The 20,474-nt window shown below is 34.1% G+C and overlaps 1 protein-coding gene across 2 annotated transcripts in view; it reads left to right on the top strand.

Annotated features, from left to right (window-relative positions):
* The first annotated feature begins 13,632 nt into the window (after positions 1-13,632).
* LOC149569776 (P-loop containing nucleoside triphosphate hydrolases superfamily protein) overlaps positions 13,633-20,474 on the top strand; it is an 86,849-nt gene continuing 80,007 nt past the window's right edge. The window contains exons 1-6 of one of the 2 annotated variants that reach the window (XM_089822501.1): positions 13,762-14,286; positions 14,425-14,696; positions 14,805-15,083; positions 15,443-15,669; positions 16,010-16,210; positions 20,293-20,469. In XM_089822501.1, the coding sequence (XP_089678627.1) occupies positions 14,507-14,696; positions 14,805-15,083; positions 15,443-15,669; positions 16,010-16,210; positions 20,293-20,469 (1,074 nt within the window). In that variant the 5' untranslated portion in view covers positions 13,762-14,286; positions 14,425-14,506. Of the gene's footprint in view, positions 14,697-14,804; positions 15,084-15,442; positions 15,670-16,009; positions 16,211-20,292; positions 20,470-20,474 lie in introns of both variants that reach the window. The other variant, XM_089822500.1, reaches the window with a different exon arrangement.

The following is a 20,474-nucleotide window of genomic DNA, read 5'->3' as shown; positions in this document are numbered from 1 at the left end:
TGCCTGGACTACATTGGAAGGAATCTTTGGTAAACTTTTATAGAATAAGAAAATTCAAATTGGAGAATGAGCTTATAGGTCTAAGTCCATGTGATTTTGACAATATTCAAGACTTTTTCTCTAAGTTCAATTCCATTAGATTGGAGCTTTCTAATTGTGGTATTACTAAAGATGATGAGCAATTGATATTATCTATTCTTTCCAAGCTAGATCCTAAATATTCGATCTTTGTTTCCACATTCTATGCTACTATGGATGCTCTTGGTAGTGCATACAAAATTCCTCCTCTTGATGAATTTGCAGCTCAGCTCACAAGGGAACAAGCAAAGTTAGCACACATGGGTCAATTGAAGCCTTCCAAGTATCAAGCGTTGATTGCAAATGATTCCTCTCCAAAGGCTCCCAAAGGAAAGGGAAACAAACAATGCAAGGATCCTAAGCAACATGAAAAAGGTGATGACTCTCCTTCACAACACAATATTGAATCCAAGTCCTCTTCAAGAGAGGAATCATCTAGAAGAAAGAGAGATAAATGTGCTTATTGCAAAGAGTTAAGACATGATAAGCATAAATGTTTCCAATAAGAAGATTGATAAGCTTACTCGCATTTTTCAAAAGAACAATATCCAGTTGCCTCATCAGTGTCTTCTCCTTCTTCTCAATATCAGGTAGCTGTTACATCTACATCATCATCTAGAGGCAAAGGACAAGCACTCATTGCCTCCACACATCCTGAGCAAGGTAAATGACTTCTTGATTTAGGTGCATCATTATCACATGACATCTTCTATGGATATGTTTTCTTCTATTGAGCCTTGTACTTCTCCAACTATATTGATGGGTAATAATACATATATGAAGGTTTGTGGGAAAGGTTCTAATACTATGGAAGAGGGTACATTTGATGATGTTCTTTGTGTACCATCTTTGACCACTAATCTCCTTTCCATTTACCAAATTACTCATGGGGCACAAGGTAAAAATTTTGAGTTCACCCCTAATTATGTTTATATTAAGGACATGGAGACTAGAGATGTCAAAGCTATGGGAGTTGTTGATCATACATCACACTTGTATTCTTTTGCACGTTTTGTTGATAATGATGATGATATTCATGATGTACCTAACCCTTTATCAAGGGTGAATAGTTCATGTGAGGAGAACATTGGACACTTGAATCACTTTGTTCTTGAGACAAGTGTTGAACTTCCTACTCCTGCACCTCTTGCTTCTTTAGACATGAGCTCTACTATTTAGTAGGATGATCTTTATGCTTCATATCTTGTAGTGTGGGATGAATTCCGAGATGCTCTTTCAGATGAGTCTCATAATGCAAATTTGGTTGATACATTTGAGGAGGTTTCTCTTTGAGATACTTCTTCACCTTCTTTGGAGATTGAATTTCCCAACTCGTCATGTTCTCTTAAATTTTCACATCTCATAGGTCAGCTTGATGGTGTGACAGAATCTTTGAGCTTGGAGAAACCTATTCAGTCTTCAAAGATGCATACATGGAGAACTTCTTTCTCCTTCCTTACTTTTTACATGGAGTGACTTCCTCATTTTTTATGTATTTATCTCTTCCTAAGGAGAGCCATGTTTCTTGCAAGCATTAGATTATCTCTTATTTGCAGGTACTCTTCATCTACATTGGAGCTTCTTCACTATAGGGGGATATCATGTCTCCTTATCTCCTTCCTATGGGGGGATCATTCTCTGTATATACATGATGTATGCAATTTTTGGGGGGTCTTGAGTACTCCATCCATCCATGAATCTTGTTTTCATATCTCTTTTTGGGGATGGGTTTTTCCCATGAGGATTTCTCTCTTTCTCCACTTTACAAGATATTTTCATGTGCTGCTTTGCATATTGTACATGGGTACCTGAAATGGCCTTTTAGCGGGGACCAATCTTGCATTGTGAGTTTAAGTGCATTACCCTAAGATGCATTTAAGCGGGGGGGGGGGGGTGTGTTGGTGTAATTAAATATTCACTAATTACACTTACTTAAGCTTACTTAGGATTATGCATTTCATAACAATTTGTGATTGAGACACTTAGGAGTTTGTACCTCAATTAACACATGGTGTAGCAGAATTCCACTCTAGGTGGTCATATTTGTTATCTCATTCCATCTTTAGTGCACAAACCGCATTGTCATCCTCATCATCACACATGCTTCATTGCATAATGGAGGATGATTCACCTTTCATGCACATGTGATTCCACCTTGTGTGGATGATAGCTTATCTTCTCCTTATCATTGTCACTTATCGCCTCTCCTATATAAGGAGGCCTATTATGTATATTGTAAATCAATTCATTAGATGTCAATCAAGTCCATTATCAATAATAGCATTCTTTCATCTTCATGCAATTGTCTTGCCAATCTCTTGTGGAAGTTATCTTGGTCTTTCATTCGATCTTGGAGGTGTTGTAAAGTCACCTAAAACTCTAACATAAAGCCATTACAAATATTGTGTGTCTAGATTCAGAGACACGTGAAACAAAAATTATCTCTCACTTAGAGAGAGATCAACTTGGATTGACCCTTCAAGTTGAATGATGTCCATTAGAAATAAAAACAAATGCTCCATTATCAATGATCTATAGTAATGATCATTTTGGTCATACAATACCTATTAGTAAGAACCAACACTTTCCAACTATGATGCACGTGAAACCTAACATCATTGAAAGTTTTCATAGAGATCTAGTACAAGATTTTTCATTGAAAGAACGTATCAATTCTATATATGTTGCTAGCATAGATAACATGTGTTCTTCAAAAATTGACACAAAATCTCACTATCCATTATCTGAATCAACTTATCCTAGTGCATCTGGACTGCCCAATTTTGTAATGAGTTATCAAAATATAGATCCCTCAAATTTGATAAACTCATGCCCACTACAACTATTGCAACAAGATGTTTTCCCCATGTATCTGTCTCACAAAAAATTGGAATGCTAGAGTTCTCAACATGGATTCAAATAGACAAAACCATGGTCGTAATGTTTTCAATGAGAATGTTGCTTCATTACTACACAATCTTGCTACCAATCCTGACGATATAGACATGTATAGTGTTAACCATGACACATTTGAATTCTCTAGTTTCCATGTGACATCATAATATATAGGCCCTGAACATCATGGTCTAAGTGATAATAATGTCATTGAGCTTCACAATTGAATTTATGATTCAAATGGTACGTACATAGTGCATTCTCAACATTATTTCTATTGCTTGATGACATATTCAACATATCCTATTTGATGTGGCTATGTGAAGAGGAAAGATGAAAAAAGTAGAAAGATAACATAGAGACATGACCAAAGAACAAGAGGAGTTGCAAGTTTTGTATTTGCCAATTGTGTTTTCTATTAGTATTTTTATTTTTTGAATATTTCATCGACGACTATTTAATATTGTGTTGAATGTCATGTACCCTATGCAATTCTAATGATGCAACATGTTATGTGTTTTTAGTCTAGTATCATAATCTATCTTTTTCTAATCTACGATAGTAGAAGAGATGAGCATTATCAATTTTTGTACTGCCTACTTGTCGTCAAATTAACATTTATCATTGTATGCACCGATTCCTCTATAAAATATATCATGGAAGTACATTTTTCTTGTCATGATGATCTTAGTCCAAATCTACTTTATACTAGATACTTGTGAATAAATGAGACTAAATATTGCAATGTATAATATAGTTTCTTATTGCATGTGCAATTTTTAAAGAATAGAAAAATCAAAGAAAATAAACCAAGATAACTAAAAATAGTATATTAAAAATATGCATCTTGTCATGCAGGAAAAAAATATCTGCATGTAAGAAAGAAACATTGCACAGGTATACAAGTGACAAGAAAACCAAGGTGGTACTAGTCCTTCCTAAAACACAAAATGAAATAGAAATCATAGACCTAGAGCATTACAAGTCAACAGGTCAAGATAGACCTTGCAATATTGACATTGCACTAGAGAATGAAGGACTATGCAAAGTACCAATATTCAAGTACAACATAGGAGACTGCTTATTTGACTAGAATTCCTACTGAATTATAGATATACATCACTTGAGCTAAGAAACAGGACCATTGATTACTTCTTACAATGCAAACAATAAGGTGAATCAAAAGCATTGCACTCGCATAGTATAAAACTTCATCCACAAACTCTATACAAACTACACCAAGTACATGATGCATAAACATATTTGCATAGAATGCAACTGTTTGCAAAGCGAAAAATACACAATGGAGAAGTTAGGCTATGGGGAGATACATATTGTATTCATTGGTTATCCAAGTGGTTAAATATACAAATATGCCTTTGGTCAACGACAATAGGAAAAGAGTACCTACACTTCAATGAATCAATACATAAAGAGGCATACTGTTGGAAATATTAATTTCTACTAATTGTTCGATGCTTCTAGATTATTAGGTTTAGGTTTAGGGTGTGTTGGCTAAAGTATTTTCTAGAAGTTGGGTCAGCCGTAGCATTTTCTAGAAACATGTAGATATTTGTCCCTTGTCGGCTAATGTAGATGTTTCCAGAAATAAATTAAGACCTCTATAAATAGAGGCATCATGTAATGCAATCGGCAATGGGCAAACGATGAATGAAATATAATATATTTTATTGTGCGGCAGCACATTGTGTTCTATGTTTGGTATTTTGTATTGTTCTGTGTTTTGTATTGTTTTGTGTTTGTTATTTTTTGTCTTCTGCCCATCCAATAGATTGGTATCAGAGCTAGGTTGGATAGAAGGTTGGACAAATTTCAGATTGTGATAAAAGAGCAAGTGGTGTGTTGGTGCTGCTAAATGGTGGAGCATTGTTTGTGTTATGAGAAGGATAATCGTTTTGAAGAAGACCACACAGGAAGTGTTGAGCAGGAAAGAGGGCAAGTCAACAAAAAAGGTATGGTTTGAATTTTTATTATTATATTTGAGAAATTATAAGAGCAGAAGAATATTGTGAGGATTTTAGCTATCTAAAGATTTGTTCAAGCTGTTTGAAGATTTAATTCTGAAAGTAAAAAGGTATTTAGAATTTTCTAAAAAAAACAAAGTGGGTTTAATTGTTGAGTTCAATAGGAAAAGCTGGTAGAGTTCAAAAAGAGAAGACAAACAAGTTAGAAGAAGAACTCGTGATGGTGAAGAAAGAAAATGCCAAATTATTGTGTGAAAAAGATATTTTGTAGAAGGAATTGGAAAAAGTAAGAAATGAAATGGGAGAAGAAAAATCTAAATTGTTAAATGAAATTAGTGTCCATATAGAGGCAATTGAAGAGCTAGAGGATAGGCTAAAATTTGTTGAAGAAGTACATAATTGGCAGGTGAAGGAAACACATAAGATTAGAGAGAAAAATAAAGAATTAGAAGAAAAGTTAAATTTGTTTGATGATGTTGAGAAAATGAACAAAGATTTAGAAGAAAATGTGAAGAAATTGGAAGAGAAAAATAGTATGCTAAAGAAGGATCTATCTACTTTGAAACAAGAGAAAGAATGTTTGAGTGTAAAACCATTTGTATGTGATGTATCTTGTGACACAAATGATTTGAGTGAATGTGATTTTTTTGAAATTGAAAGTGTTTGTGATGAAAAGTGTAAGAAAGTAAATGACAAGAAGTTTGCAGATTGTGTATGTTATGATAATAATAGTATTGGCTTGAAGATTATGAAAAGAATGGGTTTCAAAGGTAAAGGTTTAGGAAAGGATGAACAGGGATTAAGGAATCCGATTGAGACTACAGTCAGGTCAAAATATGTAGGTCTTGGATATGATGCAAGTAGTGAAAAGATGAATAAAAGTTCAAGAGAATCAATTAAAAGCATAAAGATTGTACAATGTTCACACTGTAACAGGAAAGGGCATACAAAGGATAGATGTTGGGATTTAAATCCATGTAATATTTGTAGCTTGAAAAATCATTGTGATAAGAGATGTTGGAATAAAGAGTGCAATAAAGATTTTATGGCTGGTTGTATCAAAATGGATTGTGGATGGAACTATGAATCAAATTGGCAGAAAATTGCAGGAATGATCAGAGGGTTATTCAAGTATAAATGTTCAAGCGTAAGGAAGACTTCAGTACCAGTTGGAAACAGATACAAGCAAGGCATCAAAAAGGCAAAAAGTTATTGGCATTTGTGACAAATGAGGCAGCATTATCAGTGGATCTTATGAAAAGAGGAAATTGTTGGTAGTGAATCATTTGTAGAAATTAAAGGCCGTAGCCTTGGAAGACACTATTCACGAAGGCATTAATTAATATGAAGATTTTTTGAAAAATAGCTTTTTGGGATTTGGATTTGTATGCAATGTAATTTGATAGTATAAATTAGGGGGGAGTGTTGGAAATATTAATTTCTACTAACTGTTCGATGCTTATAGATTATTAGGTTTAGGTTTAGGGTGTGCCGGCTAAAGTATTTTCTAGAAGTTGCGTCAGCCGTAGCATTTTCTAGAAACATGTAGATATTTGTCCCTTGTCAGCTAATGTAGATGTTTCCAGAAATAAATTAAGACCTCTATAAATAGAGGCATCATGTAATGCAATCGGCAATGGGCAAACGATGAATGAAATATAATATATTTTATTGTACGGCAGCACATTGTGTTCTGTGTTTGGTATTTTGTATTGTTCTGTGTTTTGTATTGTTTTGTCTTTGTTATTTTTTGTCCTCTGCCCATCCAACACATACTCAATCCTCTTTCATGATACAAATCCTATTGCTGGTCACTTTGAACCACTACTAAGATTACAGTAGAAAAAAAGTCATTCATCGAGCACGTATGTGATACAACAAACTGGAGAGATTTATAAGAGAGCACAAGGCACAACACATTGTAGATGTTGCAAAAAAAAAAATATAGGACATGACAAGGTGCACATTAAAAATATCAATAAAGAAAACCCTAATAGAAAGCACACACTTTGACTGTGTCACCTTGAGAGATTTATCAAAGATGCTCCAAGTAATACTATTACAAATTCAATACATACACTTCGACCACGTCATCTTAAGAAATTTATTATAGATACACAAAATAATATAGTGATTGATGCAAATCAAAGCAAAAACACTCGAAACAAGTCAACATGCACATGTGGAATCCAAGGAGCGAAAAAATGAGGTAGGACAATATTGTTTACTAAAAAAACAAAAACTGGACTGTCACCAATAGAGATATTTGAAATAACAATTCAGGATACACCAAAACACGCATGCTCTATTTGTCAAGTATTGTGTTTTAAGAAAGACATTAGACCAATGAAAGAAAAGGAAAAGAACAACTACTATACTCCGACGCAACTAAACTATGAAGCACTGAATAATTTCATCTATCGAACATGCTTGTCTGTATTGAAACAACTCAAGCTCTCAATATCTAGTACACCAACAAATATTAGAATGAATGGACCAATACAACATGTGCAAATCCTGTCACAACTAGAAGAGCGTCTAGTTTCAATCAGAATTGCATTTTCTCAAATATGGGATTTGGATACAAAAGATCACAAGTGGGACTAATGGGATGTATTATCAACATTCTTATGAACATGAACATCATACAAAATGCATTGCCACAAGCAACCAATAACACAACAACAATTTTCGTTGCTCTCAAAAGGCACTTGGAATAAAAAAATGCATTTCAAATAGGAACGGTGTGGCCAAATGTAGTGATGCAAGAGGTCTCAAAACTCACAAGTACACCACTATACATAATGGAAAATGTTAAAATAAAAGATGATTGGAAAGAAGCTCTTGAGATTAATGCTAACAATGAAATGACATATGCAATTTTTGAAGAGGAAACATCCTCTCCAATCAGTGAAAATGCAACACATTTAGACAATGACAAAGAAGATAATGAGCCTTCAGAAACTTTGGTACATGGATTCACTGAATCTAGATCCATACATAAAATGTAGGACAAGATAATTGACGTGGCACCTACACAAGAGCACCACTCAATTGGAATCTTCAAAGGCAAATATGTTGAGGAAATGAATTTTCCCACATTATTCTTTGGAAAACCACACGATGAAGACATCATTCAAAGATTTTTTGTACCAAAAGATTGCACAATGGAAACTCTACAATAAAAAAGGTACTTTGCATACCACACAACAAATATCTTCTTCAAGACTATAAAGATATTGGTACAATAGGTAGTTTCCATGATGTGGATGAGAATATGAAAGGGACAATTGAAAGGATGCAAATTGCAAGCAAAAGATGTTAAGCAAAAACCCAACTTGGAAAGAATTCTAAAATCAGACATTGAATATGTTGACTTCAAAAAATAAGAATATCTCCAAACTACATACACTTCAGAAGAATTTTTTCGCAATGATACGACAACTGGGGCCTCCAACTTTTTTTGTCACTTTTACTAGTGCAAAACAAAATTGGGATCCACTAACAAGTGCACTTGAATAATTGCATAATGTGCATCAGTAAAAAAATTCAACAAGAACAAGAGTATGAAATAAAATATGACAATTTCAATATGATAAAAAAAGACCCAGTGACTTGTGCACGATACCGTAGACACATAATAGATGGAATGAAGAAATTGATTTTAACTAATGATTCATTCTTTGGAAATGTTGTAGATTACTTATCAGTAATTGAATTCTAGAACAAAGGAAATGAACATGATCATTTTCTACTATGGGTAAAAAATGCACCAATATATGGAACAGATAGCAATACATCCATCACAGACTTTATTGACAAGTACATTACTTGTACAACCAAACACATAGAGCCTAGTCTTCATACAATTCACAAGCACCACCACACAAAGCGATGTAGAAGACTAAGAAAGATTTCATGTAGATGCAATTTCCCTTTTCCACCCCTCCAAAGGATAATAATACTTGAACCATTGTCAGAGAAGGATGAAGTAATAATTTCAAAAGCAAGAAGTATCTTTGGAAAGCTAGAAAAGGCAAACTATGACTTGTCATACACATTTCAAATGTTCTTAGATGAAGTTAGAACTAATGAAGACAAATATATCTTGGCTCTAAGATCAACTCTACAATGATCAACCCTCTTCCTACGACAAAAGCCATCAGAAATTTGGAACAATAGCTTTGTGAAGAAAATTTCACAACTATGGAAAGCCAATACCGATGCACAATTTGTAATAAATGCATATGTTGTAGCAATGTATTGTAGCTCATACATGACAAAAGTGGACAAAACAATGACAATTGCATTTAAAAGAATACACAATGACTACCAACAAGATATTATTGATGCAATAGGAATGATAACAAAGCTAGGAAATGCACTACTAAATTTACAACAAATGTCATCGCAACAAAAAACACACATAGTTCTATCATTGCCACTAAATCATAGATCAAGAAAGTTCATATTCATAGACACAAGAGATGATCACAATCACACATTTATACTCAAACACAATAAAGAATTACTTAAAGAACCTGATGAGTCAGAAAATGTCCTCTCTAAATCCTCACTGGATTGCTACTTAACTCAACCTCTAAGCCTTCACAACATATGCCTCACATAATTTGTCTCTGAGTACAACAAAAAGGGCACAAAATACATTCGAAAAGAAAAATCGAGTATAATACAATTTATCAACTTCAACAAACACATGGACCTAGAAAATTATTGTATAGAACAACTCATACTCTATGTGCCATTTACAGTAAATGAGAGCACATTGAAACAATGTTTTGCATCATGGGAACAATCACATTTATACTATGAACAAAAAATCATAATGAATCAAGCAAATTTTAATATAACACAACTCCTGCATGGGGTGACATGGAAAAAAAAAACCAAAGATCTAAATATTGAATATGATGACATGGATGGCCAAACCCTCATAGTCAACAAACACAAGAAAATTGAACAATATGACATTAAAAAAGACATCCAATACAAGGTACACAAGATACAAAGTGACATAGGTTATGATACATTTGAAATCAATCACCATCCACAAATTGTGGATAATATTCATTAATATTCTCAACAGTGAGGCAAAAGGATGAAAAATTCATTAATATTCTCAACAAAATATGAATAGGCATGCAAACAAATGAAGATTTGTACTATATCAACCAACAATGTGTGAGGAAACCAGCATTGGACCCAACATTGCCATTTGTTTTCTATAGAAGAAATGATGTTGATGCTCATAATACAAAAATGCTTTCAATAGTTCCTAGCGAAATGACTATCTTGAATGACATTGACAAACATGATCTCCCACATCAAATACCTCTCAAACCAAATATTCTGGTAGAACTATATGCAAGAAACAACAACACAAAAGATAGTCTAGTCAACGGATCAAATGAAATATTCAAAGCATACACAAAATATAATGATTTTGACATTGTCTAGATCAGATTTAACGATAATACAACTAGACAACAACAATGCAAGAAACTAGCACAATGTTATACATAAAAAATTAAAAATTATTGGGTACTGATACTATGCATTATTCGATCTATCCAAAAGGCATCGATCAAAAATAAAATTATTGTACGAAAATAATTCCCTATACAAATAGCATTTGCAAGAACCATGCACAAATCATAAGGGCTTACAATGGAGGCAATGGCTTTGGACCCCATAGGTGTGAGACAACATGGATTAACATACACAACACTATCATGAACTAAAGCAATTGAATCATTATTCCTGTTAAAACTTGTAACATCAAAAAAATTAAAATCAAAGAGAGAATACATCTTGAAATGTCCCGCCTACAATCAAGTGCAAAATGACAATTCAAGAATGACAATACATGCTCTCATAACACACCATCTGTGCTATTATGCACACTAAACACACGTAGTTTAAGGCCTCGCATAAATGACATCACTGATGACTATGATATAGTGTCATCTAACATCATCTGCATTCAAGAAGTACACATGAAAATCCCTAAAATAAATAACCAATTCCAACATTTCAACAACTTCAATGCTTACCACATACATGGTATAATGACACTAGCCAACACAAACCTAGTCATTTCAAAGTTTAAAGGAATACAACAAAACAAATATAGAATCTATTACACTAACAACTTCGATCAAAAGCAATGAACTAGACATATGTAATGTTTATGCAAGACTTAACACACCCATTCAAGAACATGCAACTATTTTTTGACAAGTCATCGCATGTGTCAACCCAATGAGTAATCTATACTTTGTAGGTGATTTCAACATTGATATGTCAACAACAAATGCAAGGAAATAAAATCTTGAAAAGCATATGCAAGACCACAACATGAATTACATCATAGACAAAACATACAATATATACAACCCATCAATTGATCATTTCTGGACAAACTCAAGTAATATATGTTGTGTTTACAAAGCAGAAGCATATTGGACTGACCAGCTTGTTGCATTCATAAGGTTCCATACTCCACTCTAGATTGCTAATACATAGACAACCAAACACAAAATTAAATAGCAACAACACATACAATAATGGAAATACATCTTACACCTAATATTTTTTATGCATAAAAAACATCTCTAATTTAATAGTACATATTTCAATGTTCTACATTTTTGTGCAACATAATAATGGAAACACGTAAAAGAATAGGAAAGGGAACACATGTCAGGCAAGAGAAAACAACAAAAAGGTACCAAGATTTTTTCATCTCCAATAACATGAATTCTCACACGAAAAATGATCAACCAATACATGAACATCTTTATTAGTTGAAGCAATGTTAACTATCAACTCACTATAATACTAAACTAACACCATAATACTTTGTGCAGGTCTAAACTAGGAAACCCCAATGCAAAATCAATTGAGGACTTGAAAGCAGGAAAAGCATGAAACACTTTTGAAAGAGACATACTTGTCATATATATATAGCAACATTGGACAAAGACAACAAAACAGGAGAGGTGTTATGTGCAGACTTGACATACTTTAGAGGAGAAATGACAATAACTCTAAACGTGACAGGTAATCTCATACAAGAGTACAAAACCAAGATAGTTCTAGGAACATCCATTATAGTATCAGGATTTCAAGTAGGAAAGAAAACAACAGACAACCACAAAGATTCTGATTGCATCTTGATGCTCCAAGAGTCAAGCACAATTGAAACTATACCACAACTTTGCGAAGAATACAAATTCATACCAAACACCACAATCAAACAACTACTCACGAGTACAAGTACCTATGCCATTGGCACAATAGGTGCACTAGTAGTTGCAGGATGACAAACATGCTACCAATATGTTGTTGACATAAAAGATAGAAATAATGATGAGGAAAAAGTACAGGTAAAAAGAACACCAAACACCCCTTCTTTCTATGCAACATGTGCAATAGTCATGTTTCTATTGAGTACAGGGTTCTTAAAATTAAAAAAACAAATTTCTTGTCAATGACTAGCTCCAAATCAACTCTGCATTCCAAGAAGAATCCATGCAAATAGCAATCCAATTGCAAAGAGGTGAGAGTCCTACAATGTTGTTTATAAACATTGTATGACAAAATGACATGGACACAACATTTCGCACAGGGGTTGTTACATACATCTATACACTAAAGATAAGAGAACATTGGATGTTTTGAATGCATTGTTACAAACAACACTTCAGGTAATCAAACTCTAATAATTGAGCACTTCAACTATTAATGAATTCATACACAAGCCACATTAATATCAAAAGATATCTTGTAGGTTGATGGGGTTCTCAAAGTAGCCAACTCATTCTCAAATCCATTTCATGCATTTTGTTCCCAATGCAACTTAAAATTTGAATATTATGCAATGCTAGAAGACAAAATAACTCATTGCAATAGATGCAATCAAGAGGTTGCATATGTATATTCACTATACCTAAAGACTATCACCACAACTGAAAACAAACAAATCATCTAGTGTTCAATAGAGAAGTCCATTATTGAACAACTACTACCAAGCATGAAAGACACAAAAGTTGAGGACTATACACAAGACAAATCAAAGTTCATCTTTATCCTTCGAGATTTTGTTGTCAAAGGTCGATTCACAGTGAACCACAACAATGCCATCAATCATGCTGTGACAAATGTAGATTGAAAAATTACTCACAACAAAAGGTAAATATGACTAGTCAGAAATTAACAGTTATCAAAAATTGCAAAGCAAGTTATTATGAGATATACTTACAATATACTAATGTGCACAAGATGGAATTTGCAGGTAGTATGGATAGCTATAATGGTATATGAAGTTACAATTAATGCTAGTTACAAAAGATATCAGTCAGTATAAAATAAGATGTATAATTAAACAATGTATATGCATGAGTCTGATATCCAAGTACACTCTCTATATCAGATATGTATAATTAAATAATGCATATGTATTGATATGCTATGAGATATACTCTTGCTCTATCAAGTTGTATAACATGATTGCGTAGATGCTTTGCTAATGTAAACTATTATGAAAATACAATGTCAAATTGCATCACATGCTTATCCTATTGCATATCCAATGTAGAAAACACTACCAAAATTACTACTTGTCATATGAAAAATAAATATACTTAGGCAGAACTTTTCTCTGTCATGAGAAATGATTTAAAAAAAGATCTAAATTTGTTTTAATTATATTTGTTTCCTCTACAACCAGTATTCGAAAACTCACCGTGTATTCAAAAAGCTCTCTCAATTCCAACACCAGAAATTAGAATATTTCGGCCTGGCTGGACCGACAAGCATAGAGAGAAAATTGAACCGACCCAATATACCAGTCCAACGGGCAAAGGCGATCCAATCGTCTTGCATGCGTCTCGTTACATATGAGCAGGTCGCCCTTTTCACATATGAAACGCCTTCGGCGTAAAAATGGGAAACCGGTAGCTAACTCCGAGCATTTAAAGTAGAAGCAGTTTAGGATTTGAGTCCATCGATCCTTCATGCCCACCTCTCAGTCTTAAGAACATCCAGCTTTTCTATTCTCGAGTGTTCTCGCTACCGTTCACAGGGTATCCCAGCTACCGAGCAATCGATACCTTCCGAACAGCAGAATCCTCGTTAAGGAAAGCTCCGGCTTCAGCTGTCCCACCTCCGATCAAGTGGTGATAAGTGAACGTTGGTTCCGTGTAAAACACGGGATGATAAATTTAAACAACGCTTGATTGGAGTAAGTTATAAAATGTTCAATGCGAGGAGGCTATAACGCTGCAAAATTCTTAGCTGTTATAAGGTAACATGTTTGTGCTGGTTACTCTTTTCTCCTACCTCCATAGAAGTAGCCATTCACTTTGAGATTTTGCAGCCATGGCGGATAAAAGATTTGTGAAATGTGATTAAAGGGTTTTTCATTATTCGTACGAGGGTATAGGTTTTGCAGAAGCTGGAGGGAGATTTATGATTTTTTGTTTGAGATAACATAGAGATATTTTAAAAACTGAAGAAAAGACTAAATGGGTTTACTCAAGAAGAAAATAATTAGGAAGATTAAAATGGGAAAAGAAGCGAAGGATTCAACCGACACTCAAATCAGAAAGAAGAAAAATATTAGGAAAAAACCAGGGGCTTTGACAGGCCCAAGTTCGCAATGGAGGTCAAGTGTAGACGACCCTTTAAGCGTTTTAGTTGGAAGTACAGAAGGAGGTAGGAATCGTTGAATTTAAACATTATAATTTGCACTTACTTATTATGACGAGGTTTACTGTAGGAATGACAACGTGCATTGCTGGTATTTGCATGTCATGTGTGTAGGTTTTCTATCCTTGGAAGAAATAGATGAAGATTCATACAATTTGGGGCAAATAGACAGTGCTCAGTCTGAGAAAACAGGTTCTTCTTTAAAGAAGCGGAAACGTGAAACAGAAAAAAATGATGACAGGAGCGAGTCATTACTTTCTCAGAAAGATGAGTCGACGCAAGAGTTGGCGTCAAAGCCTACAAAGAAGAAGAAGAAGAAGAATAAGAAAAAGAAGAATAAGAATAAAACGAAAGATACGATAGATAGTAAAAGTGAGATGGTACATCTTTCAGGTAATTTTACACATTTTTATTTATCAAGCAAGGTATGATCGTTCAGGAAGGTTAGAAGAAGATTTTTCACCAGGATTAGAGTTTTGAGTTTCTAAATCGTTGTAATCCTTTATAGAAGATCATTGCAACATTGATGCCATGATTCTGAAGGCTAAGGTTATTTTTTAACTTTGTATTTTACATGAAAGTTTTGCAAACTTTTCTTTGTATGGACTTCATAATTTCTTCCTGATCCGAATTATAAATTTTTTGTAACATCTTTTTCAGCAAATCTCTTTGCATTCTTTATTTAATATGTTACAACTTTATTCTTCGAAATAATGTTCTTTCAAATAATTGAATTTTTATGCCACTTGCAGAGGAAGATCGTGATGCAGATAATGCTAATGCAGGCATAGCAGGAGTGCCAGAGGATATCATTGCAAAAGATTATGAAGGTGATTTGGCATTTGATGAGGAGGAATTTTCAGCGTGGAATGAATTGAGACTCCATCCTTCGCTCAAAAGAGCAATCTGTGCATTGCAATTCAAGGAGCCTACGCCCATACAGAAACTTTGCATTCCCGCAGCTGCCCATCAGGGAAAGGTTAATGTCCTGGATTTTTTATTAGCTATATAGTTAAAGTTCAATTGCTAGCACGACAAAACAAATTCTGCATGGCAAGCACAAGACTTTGTTTCCCCTGTACCAAGCGTACTTCTATCCTCCATGTTCTAGTTGGTTTTGCTATATGCTATAAATTTTTGTGTGCCTTGTCTTGAACTATTTTGAAAATTCAGTCTCCAAAATATGTGTTTGATTAGTGTTAGATTCCTTATTCTGGGCATGACGTTTTAAATGATTTTTTATAAAAGAAAATTCATTAGAGAGACTCCTTATTACTTTGCATGTTTAATCATAGTGTAGCTTAACCACCATGACACAGGATGTGATAGGTGCAGCTGAAACCGGGTCAGGAAAAACCCTTGCCTTTGGATTGCCAATTTTGCAGCGGCTTTTGGAAGAGCAAGAGAAAGCAGCACGCAAGGAAGGTTTTGCACTTAATGGACAAACATTCATAGGAGAAGAGAGGGAAGCTCCTCTTAGAGCTCTTATTGTGATCCCGACCAGAGAACTTGCATTGCAGGTATAGATGACTCTCTTCATTGCTTACACACACTTTGATTGAATTTATTGCTTGCTTCTTGTAATTCAAATGTTTCACTAGAGAACTTATTTGAAGGTTTTTTGGCCACTGAATATGCAATTTTATTAAGAGACGAGACTAAGCATTTGAGTTTGTTCATTACTGATGACTCAATCCACTAACAATTATCTTCAACTGGTAGGTGCTTATATTTGAGGACACATATTTTAAAAGTTAGGAGAACTTCCAAATTGTGGTTTATTCCAAGCGAGTTATCCAGGCTGCCTTCACTGTAGTACTTACTAATTTTATCTGAATATATCCAAATATACTCTCCAAGTTCCATTGACCTACTTTTTGTCATCCATTAACGTCAACATAATTTCTTTCTTTTTATAGTCTTTTGGATTCTTCCCTAGTTGGATATCCCATGTCATTTGCTTGGTTAACAAATCTTAGGATCTCTATAATCTGGGAAATTATCATGCGACTGTGACTGGGCATTCCATAGCTAAACTCTTTTTCATCATACTGGATCTTTAAATATTTAGATGGTGCAAGTCTTGAGAGCTACAAGTTCAATTCAAAGCTGAATTTAGAAGAAACCACAACAAGTCTGCCTCCATGATTGAGGAGGCTAAAGCCAACAGGTTCAAGTTTTATTGCTGTTTAGTGGAAATCTAGGGTACCTTTACCATAGTACTTATCTGTTACATAGGGATGTACCTTCCAAGTTCCATTGACTTACTTTTGGTCATTTGTAGACAACAATGGAATTTCTTTGTTTTTGTATTCTTTTGGCTTTCCATCCTCTTGAATATCCTATACCATTCACTTAGTATACAAATCTTGAGATCTCAATAATTTGGAAAGTCACAATAGCATTGATTGTGTATGCCTTAACTCTTTTTCACTGTACTGGAAGATTGAATTTTTAGATGAAGCATGGCTAGAGAGCTCTAGGTCCAATTCCAAGCTGAGTTTAGAAGACAATACACCAATTGATCAAATATAAACACTGTTATGGTAAATCAATGTCGTTGTTGTCAATAGAGGAGATGAAAGCTCCTATATAGATTTAGAAAGACGATGTTTTCATAAGAAACAATCATGAACTAAAGATGATAATAGAAACCTAATAAACTAAAGACTAACTAAGAAGACCATTAAAGAAACATTATAATATTCTAATACCCTCTTTTAATGGTCATTGTCTAATTGTTGCCTTTTGGTCACAAATTCTTCAAAACATTCTGCTGCTGCTGAGAACCTCCCTGGATTTGCAAAATTTTAATGACCAAGAAGCCAAAATCTGTCTAGAAAAGAACAAGAAGGGGTGCCCCTTCTTCAAAAAGCTTTGCAAAAAGAGACAAGAGCCTGCCACTGGTTTTGCCACTAAAATGAGTCTGCCACTAACCCTCCCAGAATCTACAAAACATATGACTGAAAAATTATTACAAAATATCCAACTTGATGTTGGATGATAGAGTTGCTCTTGACTTGAGACAGAAACAAACATTGAGAACAACTAGCATGATTTTGAAGAAAAATCGACGAATCCTCCAAACTTTGCAGATGAGTATGATGCCTCAAAGTAGATTGCAAAAAGCCACATTTTTTTGGAGAAAAACCAGAAAAAGCAAACATGATTTTCGAGGTGAAAAAATGATCAAAACCAAACAATAGAGTTTGAGACACGGATCAAAGAATACAAAGCTTCAATTTTGAGAAAAAGAAAAAAAAAGGTTAAAATCCATGTATATTTTTGAGGAAAAAATTATAAACCTACTAGATAATTTTTGAGGGAAAAATTATAAACCCTTCAAATTTTTTTCAAGGGAAAAATTATGAAAACCCACTACAGAAACCTTTATGCACAGAACATGAGACTTTGCATGGTAAACAGCACATGCAAGAACATGCAAGTACATGAAACCTTTGAAAACTAGAGACTTTTGCTCAAACTAGGGAATCATGCAATCAAAACCCTCGACTAGGCTCACAATTTTTAGCAAAACTGTTTGAAGAAGAACAAGTTTTTTATTAAAAATCTCCAATGTTTTATATTTCAAAAATCAAAAAACAAATTTCTGGAAAAAATTCCAGATCAGAAGAGGCTTGAATTTTTTAAATTTTTATGAAATCTCATTGACCCGCTCTGATACCATATTACTAAGAAGTAATTGGTAAAAAACTTTGTTGTAATAACAAATTATTGAGTAGATCATTATAAATAATTTACAAGAATAAGAAATAGAAAGTTTCTAATAAGAAACTGAAGAAATGATCTTATCTACAATGATTTACCAATATTACATAGATGACCATTAAAGTAATTAAACAACATTCTAATAGACACTTGCCTCCATCCATTCAGAAGGCTCAAGCCATTCGATGTAATGTTTATTGCTATCTAGTGGACTCGAGCAAAATTTGGATGTAGTTCAAGTTACTTATTGATAGAACAATATAATTTTACCTTTAAGATTTAGTGTTCTCCTCGTTGATGATTCCGTAGAAGGTCTCTAGTGTTACATATTTGCTTCAAATTGGACAATATAGATGAAATTCGTGGTAATATGATGCCCATTTCTCACACTTTTTGACTTTTCTATAGATGAATTGTATGTCTGAGGATATTGGGGATAAATGTAGCTGCACTCTATTTGGAAATCACCAATTCTTGCCTGTATGACATTGCTCTGTTATCTCCAAGTCTCATACAAAGATCTGGTTTGTCCATTTTGGTACGAACATGGCCTGCTTGTGCATCTTACTAAAAACCAAAAGAATGCATTATTTATGCCCAAGAAAGGACTGTCCAATATATTAAAATTTTGCTTATGAAGGTGGCATGTTGAGGTGGTTTCATTTGCATTTATTTAGGTGGGGTATTCTCTGGAATACAAGTCAGTTTGATTTTCGCATTTAAAGTGAAGCTTGATAAAGGATATATTACATTTACCATTTTGAGTGCATAACATTTTTATCTTTAATTTCAGGATATCCTAAACTGATAATTGTCTTGTTTACATGCTTGTTACTGAACACTTATTTATGGATGGGAGATTCGGAGCACATATTTGGGGCAAAGTTTGTTATAGATTGGTTGAAGGGTACTATTACTAATCACAATGCTTTTTTGAGACTCATCCACTGCCTTATTCAACGGTCTTCCACATTGGTATTATGCTTTATTGGTCAATGCATGGGCAATTGTGAACTTGGATGGGGGAGAGGTACCGAGATCTTTCCCTCTAGTTCTTTGCCCACAGAGAGTTCTCCATTAATGCATTAAAAGACAAAATAGTCATGGCATTTATGTGGTGGCCTGATAAGACTTATTTTAAAGTGGCTTGGACTGAGCTGAAATAAATTTTAGTGTTTAAATCCTACACTATTATCTGCAATCTCATCACTTTTTAGACAGTTAAGTATGTAACGTACAGAATATAACCTGTACTGGTTCTTCCAGATTGACGGTCCATATTACAAGAGAATCTAGGCCAAAACGGCAGACATTCCTGCAAAATCCAATGACAGTCTTAGGACCATATTCATTTTGTATGTGTTAGAAGAGTGGCTGAATGGTACAGCAGCTGTGCATTTCATTGCTATTGGTATATTTTTGTCATTGTTTTAGATGCCTTGTTTAGGTTTTCTTCATTTCATCCATATTGTTTGGATTTCTCTATTTCTCTTTTATTCTTCTAGTTCTCCATTGGAAATGCACATGAACCCTTTTTCTTTGTTTCACTCTGTACTTCTTTCTGTAAAATTGACCTTTTCCCAAATTAATTATTGTTCGAGGATATGGAGACCAAGGAACCTAGCAAATTGACACCTTCCTCAGAAAATTCAAATACTTTCTAGTATGAAATCTGTTGGATTGGTAAGTATTTATCTGCAACTGCAAGTATGTTTAATGTTATTTGGTCATTATTTGTCCTTGAAAACTCATTTAATAAAATTTCACAGCTCTGTTATCATCTTAGAGCAGCTGCAAGTTCTCTAACATAAGTTTAAACTTTAGTGTCATTCAGTCCTTATCTGTCAAAAACTCATTTAATAAAATTTTGCAGGTCTGTGATCATCTTAGAGCAGCTGCCAACTTCACCAACATAAGGGTGGTGCCTATTGTTGGTGGATTAGCTCCTCAAAAGCAAGAGCGCCTTTTAAAGAAAAGACCACACATTATAGTGGGGACTCCAGGACGATTGTGGGAACTTATGGCTGGTGGAGAAAGACACCTAGTTGAGGTTGG

Source organism: Cupressus sempervirens, chromosome 3 (assembly GCF_028749045.1).
Source record: "Cupressus sempervirens isolate cs-2001-9-10 chromosome 3, ASM2874904v1, whole genome shotgun sequence".
NCBI classification, from domain to species: Eukaryota; Viridiplantae; Streptophyta; class Pinopsida; order Cupressales; family Cupressaceae; genus Cupressus; species Cupressus sempervirens.
The sequence above is the reverse complement of the archived record's forward strand: the minus strand, read 5'-3'. Positions and strand labels throughout refer to the sequence as shown.